Consider the following 16,379-nt stretch of genomic DNA (forward strand, 5'->3'; position numbering starts at 1 on the left):
CCTGTTCAGAGAAATGGGGTGTTACAGATATTGATGTTATTCAGGTTTGATGATACTGCCTATTCTAAGGCTCAGGCAGAGAGCTTATGGGGATAGATTCACCTTAGCGTCCCATCAAAAGGCCATCAAAGATCATACGTTCAGTGGAAAAGCCTGTGACATTTGATTACTTGGAACTCAAGTGCTCTTTTCTGCACTTTTTCTATGATTTCTTATGAGTTTTAGTTAGGTACGTGTTGTGCTGGATGTTAAAGCACTCACTAGCCACAAGAGCACGCTTGATGGGAAGATAAATTTTTTCGTATTTCTAGTATTACTGAAACGTGCACTTACACAGTGCGTGTATATCCGTGTGAATCTGACTTTTAATACAGACATAATCAACTCCAATCCATCAGGACCATATGGCTCAAATTACCAGCAGCAGCACAAGTCTTAGTACCGCTTAGCTGGAATTTGTGATAAATCAGAGAAAAGTGGTTTTAAAACACACGCTAGCTGTATTCATTACAGCAAACTGACTTTCTGTATGTCTGGCCTCTATGATGGAAAATGCTCATCAAGACAGAATAAAAACAATGACCATTCACATATGTGTGATTACTGAAAATGTATCAATGCTTTATTAATTCTCTCACACTAAAATGCTGTTGATCATGGCTGCAGGTGATTTTAATCTCTTAAATTATGCATTGCAATCTGTCATCTCTCATGACTCTGCAAACTTTAATGAGTTGTACAGCAGAGTGATGAACAAATGTTGGAACAAATGGAAACTATATAGAGGACTTTAAGTAACCCAAACTCTGACAGCCTTTTTTAAAAATCTTTAGCTTGTCATTGCCACTGTTAAAGACGGACATTTAAATTGGCCTAAGGTTATTCCCTTGTTAAGTCTCAAGTAATTAGCAATTTCTTAGCCAAATGCTCCATTAGTTAATAAGAGCTAATAAGCACTGAGGCATTACTGAGAGTTAAAACATTTAAACTCCAGTAGAGTTGCTAGTGTGGCCGTTCTCCATGGTGTTACAATCAGACCAGGCCTCCATGAAAAACTATAACAACAACAAAAAAAAACTAAACATACAGGAGCGTGGAAACAGAAGCTAGCAATAAGCTAGCTAGCCATTAGACATGCTATTATGAAGTACCATATTTCAAGTGAAGTATTTAAAAAAAAAAAATACTGCTACAGAATACATAACCTCCACCCTTGCAAAACATAACCACAGTGTTGTCAGATCACAAAACACAAGTAAGAATCCTTCTGTAACTGCGGATTTTCATATCTTTGATAGCTTAAACTAGGTTGCCTGGCTACCAGGTCAACAAAAATTAAAGGTGGTCCGGAAAGACTTACAAACAATGTTGTCGGCCATTTAATAAGGAAATCAAATTTCGGTGTTTTTTGTTGTGTAAACACTGGATACATTATTTTGTTGCTTAGATCGTAGCAGCTAACAACAGCCAAAAGAATCTACTCGGTGCCATCAGGGTTGCATATTGGTTTCATTCTAATGTTTAGCTAATGTTTGCATATTAATATCCATATTTTTGTGCTGTTTTACACTGCTGCAAGGCCTCTATACAATATACAGTTTACCATTTGTTCCTTTTTTATGCAAAATGCATACTTTATCTTCTTCACTTAGGCTACAGCCAAGCCCCTGACCTCAAAACATCTGGGTTCAACAGTCATGTTTGATGTAAAGCAACACTGAATGCAGAATACAGACATTTTGTTAAAGCTCCAGAGAAAAAAAGGGCAAAAATCAGCTTAACAATCAGCTTCCCAGAAGAGTCAGACAAAGATATCTTAGTATGTTTAGTCGCCAAAGCCTCAAAGTCATTACTTTCATGAAAGAAAAAGAAACAATTTATTTCAACCCTACAATGGTTACATGGAAATACACTGATAAGCACTTACAAAAATGTCTCAGGAATAGAGAAGAAAATAATTCCACATTTTTTAATTAAACAAAATTTTTTAGTGTTTAACAGCTGTTTCTTTATGGTTTTTTTTTTCCTTTTTTAGACATTTCACTGCTTTCAGGTAAAAAGAGAGCATGAATCCTCCAAATAACAGCTGATTTCTCGAATATCAGTTTGAAAAGAGTATGTACACTTCTTCACAAAACATTAGTTTTTCTGCACATCCTTCTGTTCTCTCCTGACAAGGCGGTTACATAACAATGTATTTGAAAATGAGCATAATATAATGTTGAAAATTAAGAATGAGTCTGGGAAAAATGAGTTCTCTGACCATAACCGATATTAAATTTCTCTGCAAATGTTATCTTCCCCTCAATTTGTACAGCAGGACATTTCAAGCTTGTATAAAAGAAGAAGAAGAAAAAAAAAACAGCCAGAATTTAGGCACAGCATTTGTACTCATCTCCTGGTTAACACATTCATAATGCTTGACTGGGGAGCTTTGAAGCAGCTGCATAGCACATTCATGAATACTGGATCATGCCTTGTGTCAGCTTTCATGCAGTGTTCATGCTTTTATGTCATTTGTGACATAACAGTGGAATGGATGTGTTTGTTTAATAGGCAGTAAAGTCCAAAATAAAAGTCTCTTTACAATTTCCGTGTCTGATTAAACCACTGCAGACACAAAATTAAACAGTGTAATTATTCTATTTATCACCCCCTCTTCAGATCACATTAAGGCATTATGAATGTGTTACTAATCAAATCAAAAACAAAGCTACAATACTTTGTCTACATTGTATCCTGAAAGAGCACCCGACGTCCAACTTGCAACATTGACAAAACCCTAAAAATCTCTCTCCTTCGGAATCTATTCGTACACAAGATGACATTACAGTGAAAACAGACAAAAAAAATATTAACAGAATCTAAAAACCAGAAAACTGAAATTGATGCAAGTACTGAGCACCCTGTAATAACGTCATGAAACCAATGTCTTGACTCTTCAACTTTTTTTTTTCTTGTGTGTGGCTGCACAAGGGTCAAAAGGCATAGAAAGCAAAGGTCTGGAGCCAAAGATTTGAACGGCTCAGACTATCCTCTTTCTCCTTGAATGCAATCAGTTTATGGGAGCCAGAGCACAGTCAGCACGGACAGAAGAAGAGCTGCCAGACTGCACGTCACACATTGGCAACCGAGGGTAGCTGAAGTTATAGACCAACAATAAATAAATATCCACAACAGAGTATTTTGAGTGATAATCACAGCAATAAAGTGTGACAAGAAAAAAAAACCACACACACACACAGTAAAAACACAAACAGAGAAAGAAATTTGTGTGTATGGCAATGTCATGGTCCATAGGTGCCCAAGAAGATCACACATGGAGACAGGAAGGACACGGAGAAAAAAAAGAAGCAGGAGAGAAAGAGGGAAAAGAGGGAGAGAGATAGAAAAATAGGTCAGAAATACAGAAATACAAGTCTGGAAGGTTGTTTTTTCTTTTCAAGACTGACTTGAAGAATAAAAAAGGAAGTCTAAGTTAAAGGGTAAAAATAAAAAGAAGTTATAGCATGTTAGTATCACAGCAAATGACACATGGTTCATGGCAGGCATGGGTGGAGGGTCACACAAAGGAAGGTAATGGGGGATGACATCGATAAGGAAGACATTTCAAACACACTGCAGCACAGTCTCTGTTTTCACCTTAAGGTTCAGTATAAAGAAGGGGAGTTTTAAATCAGCCATGGTGCAGAGCAGCGGCCAAGTTTAGGGTAAGATAGATGACAGCCTGAATGCAAGAACACATCCACATGAGTCAGGCTAGTATCTCTCACTCCTAATGGCCAGTGGTGTAATATAAAGTAAATGCAAGCACAAGCTTGCTTGCCAGTGATGCATAAACTGAATGCCAAAGTCTCATTAATTCACAGATTCGGTAATAATGGAGTAATAAAAAAACACAGCAACGCGTCTCTATATTTTATTATGTGTGTCTTTGGAAAGTTTGAGCTAAAGGCCAGAAAACTGGCGCATGGGTTTCCAATCAGCAGCTCTCTGAGCCTGCAGAGGAAAGAAGCTGGGCTGCTTTGCTCACGTAGCCTTAGCTACTATTGTTGCTCTTGACTTATCAGTAAAGGCAGTGCAGATTGTAGATGGATTAATTAAAATGTTTTTTGTCTACATTACGTAAGACATTACCTTCAAATCCTATTGGATGTTGCAATTGTAATTGGCTTCTGAATTTGGGTTCTAAAGGGACCCGATAATTACTTAAAAGAAATGTTAAAAACAATATGGCAGCTTTTTTGTCGGTAAATAAAAAGGAAATTATCTTGTTGACAGACCTCGTGGTTCAAAGTTCAAATATATATGGACATCTTTTTTTGTGTTTGTATGGACACATACGGAAAGAAAGCATAGGCAAATATTCACAATAGTACCACTTGTTCATCTAGCATTACACCACTGGTCATGGTTGGGGGAATGGCCCATGCAAAACCAAACATCCAAAGCAGACGCTGGTTATGAAGGTAAAGTCTGTGACATGGATGAATGGATGACCTCATGTTACAAAATGTTATTAGCTTTATAGTTTTAGTCCTAAGTCAACCTTAGCTGGGGAGATTTGGATGGATCAAGATCTGCCACTTTGTTTTTTATATTATCTCTTCACATTTGGGCAGCATTTGACTTTCCGTGAGACTGTGGCAAACAATTGCCGCTCAGCTGTACCTGTGTGCATTAAACCTAAAGAAAATTAGCTATACACAAACCCTTTCACACGTCCGATTCAAATAAATTCAAAGGACAACAAACTCCAATATGTTTTCAGAGATCTTTTATGCTGAAGTGCATTCACATTACTGGGCTGAATGAATTCTTGTGCGTATGGTTGTTTTTTTGAACATAAAACAGAAATTTAAACAGGCTGAAGCTCGACCTTGCGTCCGCACTGGACTCCCAATGTGAGATTCAGATAAAATTGAGCATGCAGAGTCCTGCATATAAAAAAGGAGCAGCTGTTGATCAAGCAGTACAAAGAACAGCTGTGAGACTGCAAGGGAATAGTGGAATTAAATGCAGATGTTGTAGCTAAAAATAAACCTCGGCAATAGCCCATGCTCCCTGAAGTGAAGAAAAACAACAGCAGCTTGGAAGTAATACCAAAATATCTCAAAACAAAACAAATAAAAATAAAAACTTGAAAAAGTAATTAGAAGACTTGAAGGGGGGCTGACTCGGATGATACTAAGGTTAACTTGTAGTCTGGTAGATTTATATGTGATCCAAACCTCCCACTGCTATATGGCTGTTGCCCAGCAAGGACATGAAAAAGAAAAAAAAACAATTACAGCATACGAAAACTCCCAAAAACCAACCAAACTACCAAACAGGTTTTTTCATGTGCCATGCACTGGCAGCAGTTGCCTTTTAACAACTCCAGTAAAGAGCAGAAAAACATTAATCCAGCTGGAAAAGGCACCATGCAAAGACTGTATGGGCTGCATCCCCACCTAACTAGGCCACACATTTCAATTCAGGTCAGTCTTGGAGCCTGAACTGTGAGACCTACTAAACCTGGTAGCAGAAGGGAAGACAGATGCTGACAGAAAGAATGAAAATCAGAGAAAATGTGAAACAAAGATAGAGGCAATAGAGGCTCAGATATCGTAATACAAACAGAGAGAGACTGCAAACAAATCAAAAAATAATGAATGGTGTATAAAATGTGGCAGGATAGTAAATTATGGAGTATGGTCATTAATGATTTAGGAAAAAACTGAATCTGCAAGCTTCATTAAACTTCATTTTTTTCATAAATAGTGACTTACTCAACTTCAAAAGCTGAAACTGTGATGAAATTTAGATTGCATGCATATAATAGTTTCTTCAACATTTGTATTTTGGATGTAAAATGTCAGTAATCTATCCCGATTAATAATAAAGCTCAACTACAGTGACTATGACCCACAGAATTTTGAATGAGTAGCTATGTGTGTGATGATAGCTCTCTAAAGAACAAACACTCACTGGCCACTTTGTTAGGTATACCTGTTCAAATGCTTGTTGGTGCAAATATCAAACAGACAAAGTTAAGACGATCTGCTAAAGTTCAACCCAAGTGTCAGAATGTTGAAGCAAAGGTGATTTAAGTGACTTTGAATGTGAGAAGGTTGTTGGTGCCAGACAGGCTGGTCAGACTGTTCCAAAAAACTGCTGATCTGCTGGGATTTTTCCCACACAACCATCTCCAGAGTTTACAGAAAACAGTTTAAAAAAGAGAAAATCCAGTGAGCGGCAGTTCTCTGGGTGAAAATGCCTTCTTGATGCCAGAGGTCAGAGGAGAATGGCTACGCTCCTTCGAGCTGATACAGTAGCAACAGTATAACCTCTCGTTACAAGCAAGTTATTCAGAAAAACAACAGATTCCCCTACAATAGTAGAAGACTGCACTGGGTGCCAACTCCTGTCAGTTAAACAGGAGGTTGAGGTTATAATTTGCAAGGTCGTTTTTTAAAATTGGAAAAACGTTGCCTGGTCTGTGAGTTTTGATTGTGAGATTTGGATGGTAGGGTAACAATTTTGTCTGAACAACATAAAAACATGGATTCGTCCTTCCTTGTATCAAAAGCTGCTGATGGTGGGGGGATGTATTCTGAGAAAAGCCTTTAGTACCAACTGAGAATCATTGAAACACTACAGCGTACCTGAATATTGTTGCTCACTGTGTCTATCCCTTTATGAGCACAGTGCACCCATCTTATCATGGTTGCTTCCAGCAGGATGCCAATGCCACAAAACTAAAATCATGTCTATATCTATCATGTCAATACTAGGGGTGCAACGATACACAAAATTCACGGTTCGGTTCGGTTCGATACTTTGGTGTCACGGTTCGATATTTTTTCGATACAAAAAAAATGTTCATGCATTTTTAATTTGTCATTTATTAAAATTATAAATATATATTTTAACTCAAAAGTACAGTTTTTAAATTTAACCCTAACCCTTGTGCGTGTTTTTTATTTTGACAGCGAATGCGCACCTGCGGACCACTTATGTGCAGCCCTGGTTATTTAGCTCATCATATTGCAGCCACAGAAATTCTTTTGTCCATGAAACCATAAAGCTGCACTTTCTTTTTGCCTTATAGTCTGATTTGTCATAACTTCTCCGTTTTGTGGTAAGCTTTTCTTTGGCTGTCACTTGCTATACACAGTTCGCACGATTGCAAAGTGAAAGCAAAAAAACAAGCGCAAATTCAAACGCGACTTCAATATGTCACATATTGACAGTGGCTCACCGATGCCAATGACATAATTACCCAGCTACATTTCTGAAAGAATGCAAAAGCATTGACATATATTTTTCCTACAGTAGCCCGACGGGCAGGGAAGAGATAGATTTTGGTAGCCCGACTGGAAAGATCGCTAGCTCTGGGACATCGGGCTAGCGATATTGCGAGCCCTGTATCTGATTGAGGAATCACTCATCTTTGGAAAAGAGAGTTTATTACAGAGAAATGGCTCTTTCCAAAATAAAAGCTATACTATCCGCTTCTTCTGGGCTATATTCTCAGCAGCATAAGGAGAATCATGTGCTAACAGCTGTCTAAATGACTCGGCTAAAGTTAGTAGCATGCTTGTTGTATTTGTCTTTGCACTAGGATGATGTCGGCGTAAATGTGCAGTCATATTCGTTGTGTTCCCACTAGTGCTTTCAGGTTAATCTCGTTGAAATGACCTTAACGCCACAACACGGCAAATCTCCGTTAACGAGCTACCGCCGATCGCTCCGTGCATGGGGCTAGACGGCCAACACGTTAACGAGCTAACTGCGCTAACACACTAGTTCACACCAATGTAATTGAGCATTGCATGGCACATCCAACATACTGTTTTACTTTAGTCCATGACTCGCTTACCTTCAGGGTCATACGTCACATGAAAACCAAATTAATTCCAAACGCCAGATCTGAATGAGGTTCAATTTGCCTGTTACAAGGAGAGCTTAACTTCTGTCTCGCTAGCTTGCCCTGCGCTCTTCCTTCTGACTATGCTGTCTGTGTTGAGCGCTCAGTGAATCTGCATTCGACTACTCCGCCTAGGCTGCACTGTCAAGCCTAGGCGGAGTAGTCGAATGCAGATTCACTGAGCGCTCAACACAGACAGCATCGTCAGAAGGAAAATTGATAAAATAAATTACAAATGTTGTATTGTTCGATACATATGCGTACCGAACCGAAAGCACTGTATCGAACGGTTCAGTATCGATACGAATATCGTTGCACCCCTAGTCAATACGTACAAAATCTCTGAGGAAAGTTTACATAACTTTGTGTGCCACAAAGAATTAAGATGCTCTTAGAGACAAAACAGGGTTCAGCTCAGCACTTTCAAAGTGAACTTAAAAAACTAGCCGATGAGTGTAGTTGTCTGCTTTGACTGGTAGGAAATGATTACAGCATTGTCCTACTACTTGATGGCTTAATTTTGTGTATTATTTTATAAAAATGTTCTGTCAGTACTTTTGAATCTATAGCAAGGCACAGATTTTAATTTGTGTTTATGACTTGTGGGCTGTTTTCGGGCACATTAGTTTAAAGATTGGGCCATTTTATAAGTGATTTCGATTTTTCAGGTAAAATATTTTTCACAGTGTGCACTTGACAGTTAAAAGAAAATATGACTGAGGCAATCAACACTTCCTTTCATAAAGAAGAAAAGGGCAGGCGAATAGTGAAAGGGAGGGTGACAATGGAAGAAAAACAGGATGAAACAAAAAAAAGAAACACAGACAGAGTGTAAGATGTCAAAGAATTTTAAACTGTTAGCTAATTCAAGTGGGGAGGCAGCCCAAGTTAAAAAGTGCACTCTACACACAACACAGCAACAGAGCAAAGGCCGACCGTGACCACCTGTGTAGACGATGTATTTGGGAATAAATGGACAAAACTCTGTTTTCTCTGGGTCTGACTGTAGTCTGTTCTCACATCATTGGACATTAAGATTGAGGAGTTGAAGTCACCTCATAAGAAGTAATGAGACTTGGAGGAGCCGGATATCCAAGGAGAAATGCCTCTGCATGTCATATGGACTCATTAGCTACTTTTGATCTTGTGCTGCCTGGGCTTCAACATTTTTTGAAGCGAGTGCAGTGTTTTAAAAAGGTGCTCTGTGCATAGAAATTCATTCCTTCAGGAAAAGAGGATTTAGTGGAGATGACATTATTAAAGAAAACAAAAGTGTGGCACTGACTGAGAACTAGAAACAAAGAGCGTAGGCTGGGGGTAAAATGAAAATAGATTTCAAATGACCCAGCTTGCAGTCACTTGTGTATTTCTACTGACATCAAACTTTTGGTGCACACATGCCATGTTCAGTGGTTGGTTTATCATTTAAAAACCCATTTTGGCCTACAAGGACAAAGCCTGTGCTTATTAACTATTGTAGAACAATGTTAGATTAGTTGCACTGGGCATTTTAAGGTTATCTACTATAGTAAACTTTGTGGGCAAGTTAGTTTAGTTCCTTAAATGTAAATCTCATTTTAAAATATCCCCAACTCCCAAAAAGTAGCTCTTCAAAATACACCATTAGATCAAGTCTTTGTGTGATATTATATATAATGCCTGGATTATAAACCTTACAGTTACACTACTGTGCAAACGTTTAGCACCAGGTTCACTTTTTCTTTAAAATTTCCCCCCAAAATGAAAAATGTGTGATTTACTGAAACATATGCAAATATTTTCACAATAGAAAATAACACATTTCCAATGGGAATGAAATTTAGAGTTTGTGCTCATTTCAAACACTCTGTATAGGCCACACCACTACGTGCCCCTCGGCTTATAATAGAGTCTTTGCTTTACGCATCAATGGGGTTTGCATCGTGCATTTCCTTTTGGTTACCAGATATGAAAACAGTAAAAACAATACACCTCTGCCATGCGACAGACAGAGATAGATTATTCATGACCGACCCTGCAGCCAGCAAGCTTTGAATAAGCACCTAGCAAAAGTCAAAGATCCAAATAATAGATTTTCTGGTCACGGTAGAAGCCTATGTGCACTGTGGCTGGTGTGTGTGGATGCTTAGGGTAGGTATGATGGGAACAGTACCTGGGACAGTTGTGGGCTCTGTATCTGTCTTGAAGGTGAGGATGCCAGGCTTAGATTTGCCCTGCTCATTCTCTGCCACCACATGAACCTCATACTCCGTGTTCCATTCCAGGCTGTTCAGGACGATATAGGTACTGTCACTGGGAAGGCGGAGCTCTGGTTTCCAGTCAGATACACGCTTCTGAGAAATGGATTTAGAAAGGAACAATTCAACACTCTCAAAGGAAAAGCTCATTTTAGATCATCTACAAATGTCTCGATTTCTCAAACTGTTCTTGAGCTGACATAAAAGCAGTACATGTTCTTTCTCAACATGTTTTTCCGTTCCAAAGAGATTAACCTGGTCCGAAACAGTTAATAATGAGGGAAAAACAAGAAAATAATGAAATGTATAAAGTACTCACCAATTATTATGCACAAATTGTACACAAGTAGATCTTATAAGAATAAATGAAAGTGGTGTTTAAGCATTTATCTTTTCCATCAGGTTAGTAATGACTCTTTTTGAATACATAGTTATAATTCAGTGGACAAGTGCTGCATGAGAACATAACTTTATATTACCACCACTGCAGGAAAACTAGTCTGCTGTAAGGGTTGGTTGGTCTAATTACAGTCACCCTTTCTTCCTAGTGACAACTGTTAATTCCAAAGAGGTAGAAGATACAAATTGAAAGGGGGAAATGACTTGGATGATGAGGTGGCTTAAAATGCTTTGGAGTCATTAGCAGGCACATATTTTGACAGATTCCAGTAGATTTACCCCTGCTCAAAGCCGTAGCCAGATTTGACTACTTTATTGTAACTGCTATTATTTTTTTTTATGTTGTTTTTGTTTTTATATCAAATGCAAAAAGTTACCCCCATTGCCAGAAATACTCACAGCCTTGTATCTGATCAGGTAATGTTTAATCTTGGAACCACCGTTATCTTGCGTGATCCAGTTGATCTTAAGAGAATTGCCCGGGCTGTGCACCTTGGCCTGCAGTTTGGGAGCACTGGGTTCCCCTAAACAGGAAACCAAGGAATGATGATTAGATGACAAACGGTGGTTACTGCATCAACACATGTTTACCTTTAAAAACCAACTGCCTACATTAATTAACATGTCTGAAACTTTTTATCTTAAAAGAAAAGAAAACTACGCTACAATAGACACATTTTTTTCACCAGTGTCTACCAGGAGCAGATCAATAACATTAATAATTTTCAAGCCTTCACCTCAAATAATAACTTGGTTAGTAAGTTTTAGTTAATGTTAATTTCTCAACAACCAAAATCTTTCATTACCCTTGAACTATTTGTTTAACCCAAGCCATTCGTTTTTGTGCCTAAACTTAAACTTTAACCACAGCAGTGCCAGATCAGGGGGCACACAAAATTGCAACAATTTTGGAACACCCATCAAAAGATTTGCAAAATAGTACATCTATGTGTTAAGTTTGGAGGACCCACTGAAAGAAATATAACCTCCATGAGAAGAGTATCTGATAATTAAAGACAGACTTTAGGTGGAATATTACTTCCAGGACGACTAGAAGCAACAGAGGTCAACGTGGCTGCCTCAGAACCACAGGCGGAGGTGTTGTTCTCCTTGAGGCCCTCATTATCTGCTCTGTCCTCCTGAGTAATGACTGCTGGGTCGCTGGATAATGAGCCTGTAGGCCTTGATTGGACATGTTCCTCTATTACTTTTAATAACATTTACATAGTCTTGTGCGAAAGGAGGTCAATGTGTTTTTTGCGTGTGTGTGTGTGTGCTGTAGCTCTTCGTGGCACTGTTAAGGCAATAAGGGTGGAGACTAACAACCCAAACTCATCAATTATGTGCATATTGGTTACACACAGTTAGCCTTGTTAATATGTTATTAAATCCCCTACCTTGTGATGCTATAATCTTTGCCCTGTGCTAACAATCTTAAAAGTAACAGCCACACCAGCAGGTAACAGAAAGGCTCAGTGGTGCTGCAATTTCTACATGCATGCTACTGATAGAAATTCAATAAGGAGTTAAACCAAAAAATCTCTCTCTCTCTCTCTCTCTCTCTCTCGATATATATATATATATATATATATATATATACACATTTTATATATATATATACATTTTGTGATAGTCACAAGAAAAAAAAGTCACGTATTCAGTGTTTAACATTTCAAACATCAGTGTTAGTGGTTGTAGTTAATTAAATGAATATGCATGAAGGCACTTTTCCTTGAAGTAATCAAATAAGCACACTTTCTAAAAACTGCATCCCACCAGGCAGAAGTGAGCATGACACAGGCTGAAAGTGAATCAGACGGTATTAGTTACAGCAGTAGTAACTCTGTGACAGGCAGACATTGATACATTCAGCATTGCATCATTCTGGGTTAGGTGAATATTTCTGAAGGCTAAAACAGAGAAAGTGGAAGATTAGAATGAAAAAAACTACACATGCAAAGCTTGAAATTTGGCCCACTGCTGTAAATTCAGAAGGGTATCGTGTGAAACACCACCCATGGCCTAACATGCATGTGGATGGTGTGGTTCCACATGCAGCCCAAGCTAATCACAAAGACAGTATACAACAAAGTTATTAAAAACATTCTGTAGAATAAAGAAATTCATTTAAGTTTTACGAGTTCATAGATCATAAAGGAAAATCATCTCATAAGTGCTGTATGTGAGCGATTATTAACAGTATGAATTATACAAAAGAAAGGTGAATTTTGAAAATAGTAAATGTCTCAAAGTTGGAGTCTTTGTTCAGGTCAAATGAAAAAAAAAAAAAGATAAATGTTTTTAACATTGCCCAATCGTCTCAATGACTTCCCAATACTAAAAAGATGTACCCAATGTTAGCACTTCTGCATATGCAAACTACTAGAAAGACATTACATCAAAGATACAGAGACATGCAGGTAGGACAGACATTTTCTTTAAGAACAGCTGAACAACAAGAAAGAGGATGCAACAAGAAAAAGGAAGTAAACTTGCATGCTGCAGTAATGCAAAGGATTGTTGTGAGTCCAACCGGTAAAACAGTGTGAGCTATGTAGCTCTCCAGGGGAAGAATATGAAACATTAGCCTTGTGGGTGACTATATTTAACAATGCATGCAATGCAAATTGTGGTTAGTGGCACTTTGTGGGGCTGCTCGTATGATGTTTAAAAAGAATTCATAATGAAATGGTTTGTTACAAAACCGGAAAAGTGGGGTTTAAAAAATGCTTTGCAATGCTATCTGTGAAGGCATTTGGCCATATTAAAGGCAAATCATGTTAACAACAACACATTTTACATGAAACATAATATGACACAATTATGTGTGACTTTGTTAAAGATTTTTCTAATTAGTCATAAGTATAGTCATAACTTCTATGTTAACCAGGGTGAGAACTCAAAAATTATGTTTAAAAAGAAAGATGAAATTAAGCATATGCATCCAGTAGCACTTTGCTCTGCAGCACATCCAATAGTGCCTAGGTGTCAGACATAGCTGGAAAATTTGCACAATGGCTTTGCAAAGTTTAAAAATTGCACTAATATCTTGAATTTGTTGCTAAAATGCACTGGTATTACTGATGCAGTTGTACCAGGATTACTACACAGGAGCGAAACTGTCTGCAAAGTTTAAAAATGTGAGCACTTCTGCAGCTTGCTGTTTGAATGGAATAAGTAAAACGCTATTATAGTTTTATTTCCAGAATACTGGGTGTGGAATGATTTTGCGCCTGTAATGGCCCACCGTTATCTACAAATTTTAACATGCATTGTTGAAAACGCACTGACTTTTTTCAAAAGACATTTCAAGCTGTGACTGTTTTGTAAATGTGAATGTTTCACATTCAGAATGTAGTTATTTACACTTACAGAAAGAGAAAATATCACAATCGTGTCATTATTTATTACGCAGTGGTCTACTTATTGATCCAAGTTAAGGATATAGGCTGTTTAAGTGCGTTTAACAGATCTGAACCTGATCTTATGCATCAATTTAGCGTGTGTATAAAATCTTTTGTCTATTTTCTCTGTTTTATTGTGCTTTAAGATGACTGTTGTGCTGTGATTTGGCACTACAGAGAAAAAAACTAAATTCTACATGTTAATTCTTCAAACTTACATCACTCTTGCATTGCTGGCTCTATGAAGATTAGTGTTGTTTGTGGTGTTAATTTTAGCTTAGTTGAAGCTCAGCTTCAGCTATACATATATATAAAAAACACCCAGCACGCCCCTGCGGGCGGTTTATCCTTCAAGCTCGGGTCCTCTACCAGAGGCCTGGGAGCTTGAGGGTCCTGCGCAGTATCTTAGCTGTTCCCAGGACTGCGCTCTTCTGGACAGAGATCTCCGATGTTGTTCCCGGGATCTGCTGGAGCCACTCGCCTAGCTTGGGAGTCACCGCACCTAGTGCTCCGATTACCACGGGGACCACCGTTACCTTCACCCTCCACATCCTCTCGAGCTCTTCTCTGAGCCCTTGGTATTTCTCCAGCTTCTCGTGTTCCTTCTTCCTGATATTGCTGTCATTCGGAACCGCTACATCGATCACTACGGCCGTCTTCTTCTGTTTGTCTACCACCACTATGTCCGGTTGGTTAGCCACCACCATTTTGTCCGTCTGTATCTGGAAGTCCCACAGGATCTTAGCTCGGTCATTCTCCACCACCCTTGGGGGCATCTCCCATTTTGACCTCGGGACTTCCAGGTTATACTCGGCACAGATGTTCCTGTACACTATGCCGGCCACTTGGTTATGGCGTTCCATGTATGCCTTGCCTGCTAGCATCTTGCACCCTGCTGTTATGTGCTGGATTGTCTCTGGGGCATCTTTACACAGCCTGCACCTGGGGTCTTGCCTGGTGTGATAGACCCCAGCCTCTATGGATCTTGTGCTCAGAGCTTGTTCTTGTGCTGCCATGATTAGTGCCTCTGTGCTGTCTTTCAGTCCAGCTTTGTCCAGCCACTGGTAGGATTTCTGGATATCAGCCACCTCCTCTATCTGCCGGTGGTACATACCGTGCAGGGGCCTGTCCTTCCATGATGGTTCCTCGTCTCCCTCCTCTTTCTTGGGTTTCTGCTGCCTGAGGTATTCACTGAGCACTCGGTCAGTTGGGGCCATCTTCCCAATGTATTCTTGGATGTTCCTTGTCTCATCCTGGACTGTGGTGCTGACACTCACCAGTCCCCGGCCCCCTTCCTTCCGCTTAGCGTACAGCCTCAGGGTGCTGGACTTGGGGTGAAACCCTCCATGCATGGTAAGGAGCTTTCTTGTCTTTATGTCAGTGGCTTCTATCTCCTCCTTTGGCCAGCCTATTACCCCAGCAGGGTACCTGATCACGGGTAGGGCGTACGTGTTGATGGCCCGGATCTTGTTCTTACCATTCAGCTGACTCCTCAGGACTTGCCTGACCCTCTGCAGGTACTTGGTGGTTGCAGCCTTTCTAGCGGCCTCTTCATGGTTCCCATTTGCCTGCGGGATCCCCAGGTACTTGTAACTGTCCTCTATGTCTGCAATGTTGCCTTCTGGTAGTTCAATCCCCTCAGTTCTGACTACCTTCCCTCTCTTTGATACCATCCGACTACACTTCTCCAGTCCGAACGACATTCCAATGTCATTGCTGTATAGCCTGGTAGTGTGGATCAGTGAATCGATGTCTCGTTCAGTCTTGGCATACAGCTTGATGTCATCCATGTACAGGAGGTGGCTGACAACTGCTCCGTTCCGTAGTCGGTATCCATAGCCAGTCTTGTTAATGATCTCACTGAGGGGGTTCAGGCCTATGCAGAACAGCAGTGGGGACAGAGCATCTCCTTGGTAGATCCCGCACTTGATGGTGACTTGTGCTATGGGCTTGGAGTTGGCCTCTAGTGTTGTACGCCACATCCCCATTGAGTTCCTGATGAAGGCTCTTAGGGTCCCATTGATCTTGTACAATTCTAGGCTTTCCAGTATCCAGCTGTGGGGCATTGAGTCATAGGCCTTCTTGTAATCAATCCAGGCAGTGCACAGGTTTGTCAGTCTGGTCTTGCAGTCTCGGCTGATTGTTCTGTCTACCAGTAGCTGGTGTTTTGCGCCTCTGGTATTCTTGCCAATTCCTTTCTGTGTCCCGCTCATGTATTGACCCATGTGCCTGTTCATCTTAGCCGATATGATGCCTGACAGGCATCATTCATATATATATATATATATATATATATATATATATATATATATATATATATATATATATATGACCCTCAAGCTCCCAGGCCTCTGGTAGAGGACCCGAGCTTGAAGGATAAACCGCCCGCAGGGGCGTGCTGGGTGTTTTTTTTTTTATATATATACA

The 16,379-nt window shown here is 39.6% G+C and overlaps 1 protein-coding gene across 10 annotated transcripts in view; it reads right to left on the minus strand.

Annotated features, from left to right (window-relative positions):
• ncam1a (neural cell adhesion molecule 1a) overlaps window positions 1–16,379 on the minus strand; it is a 269,401-nt gene that overhangs the window by 23,036 nt on the left and 229,986 nt on the right. For all 10 annotated transcript variants that reach the window (XM_085289718.1, XM_085289717.1, XM_085289720.1 and 7 more), the window contains 2 exons: window positions 10,948–11,072; window positions 10,065–10,245 (listed from right to left, as the gene is read on the minus strand). In XM_085289718.1, the coding sequence (XP_085145844.1) occupies window positions 10,065–10,245; window positions 10,948–11,072 (306 nt within the window). The remainder of the gene's footprint in view (window positions 1–10,064; window positions 10,246–10,947; window positions 11,073–16,379) is intronic.

This window comes from Mchenga conophoros, linkage group LG10, assembly GCF_057382185.1.
Source record: "Mchenga conophoros isolate Kocher_MC1m ecotype Shallow Benthic linkage group LG10, M_conophoros_male_GT1.1, whole genome shotgun sequence".
Lineage (NCBI taxonomy): Eukaryota > Metazoa > Chordata > Actinopteri > Cichliformes > Cichlidae > Mchenga > Mchenga conophoros.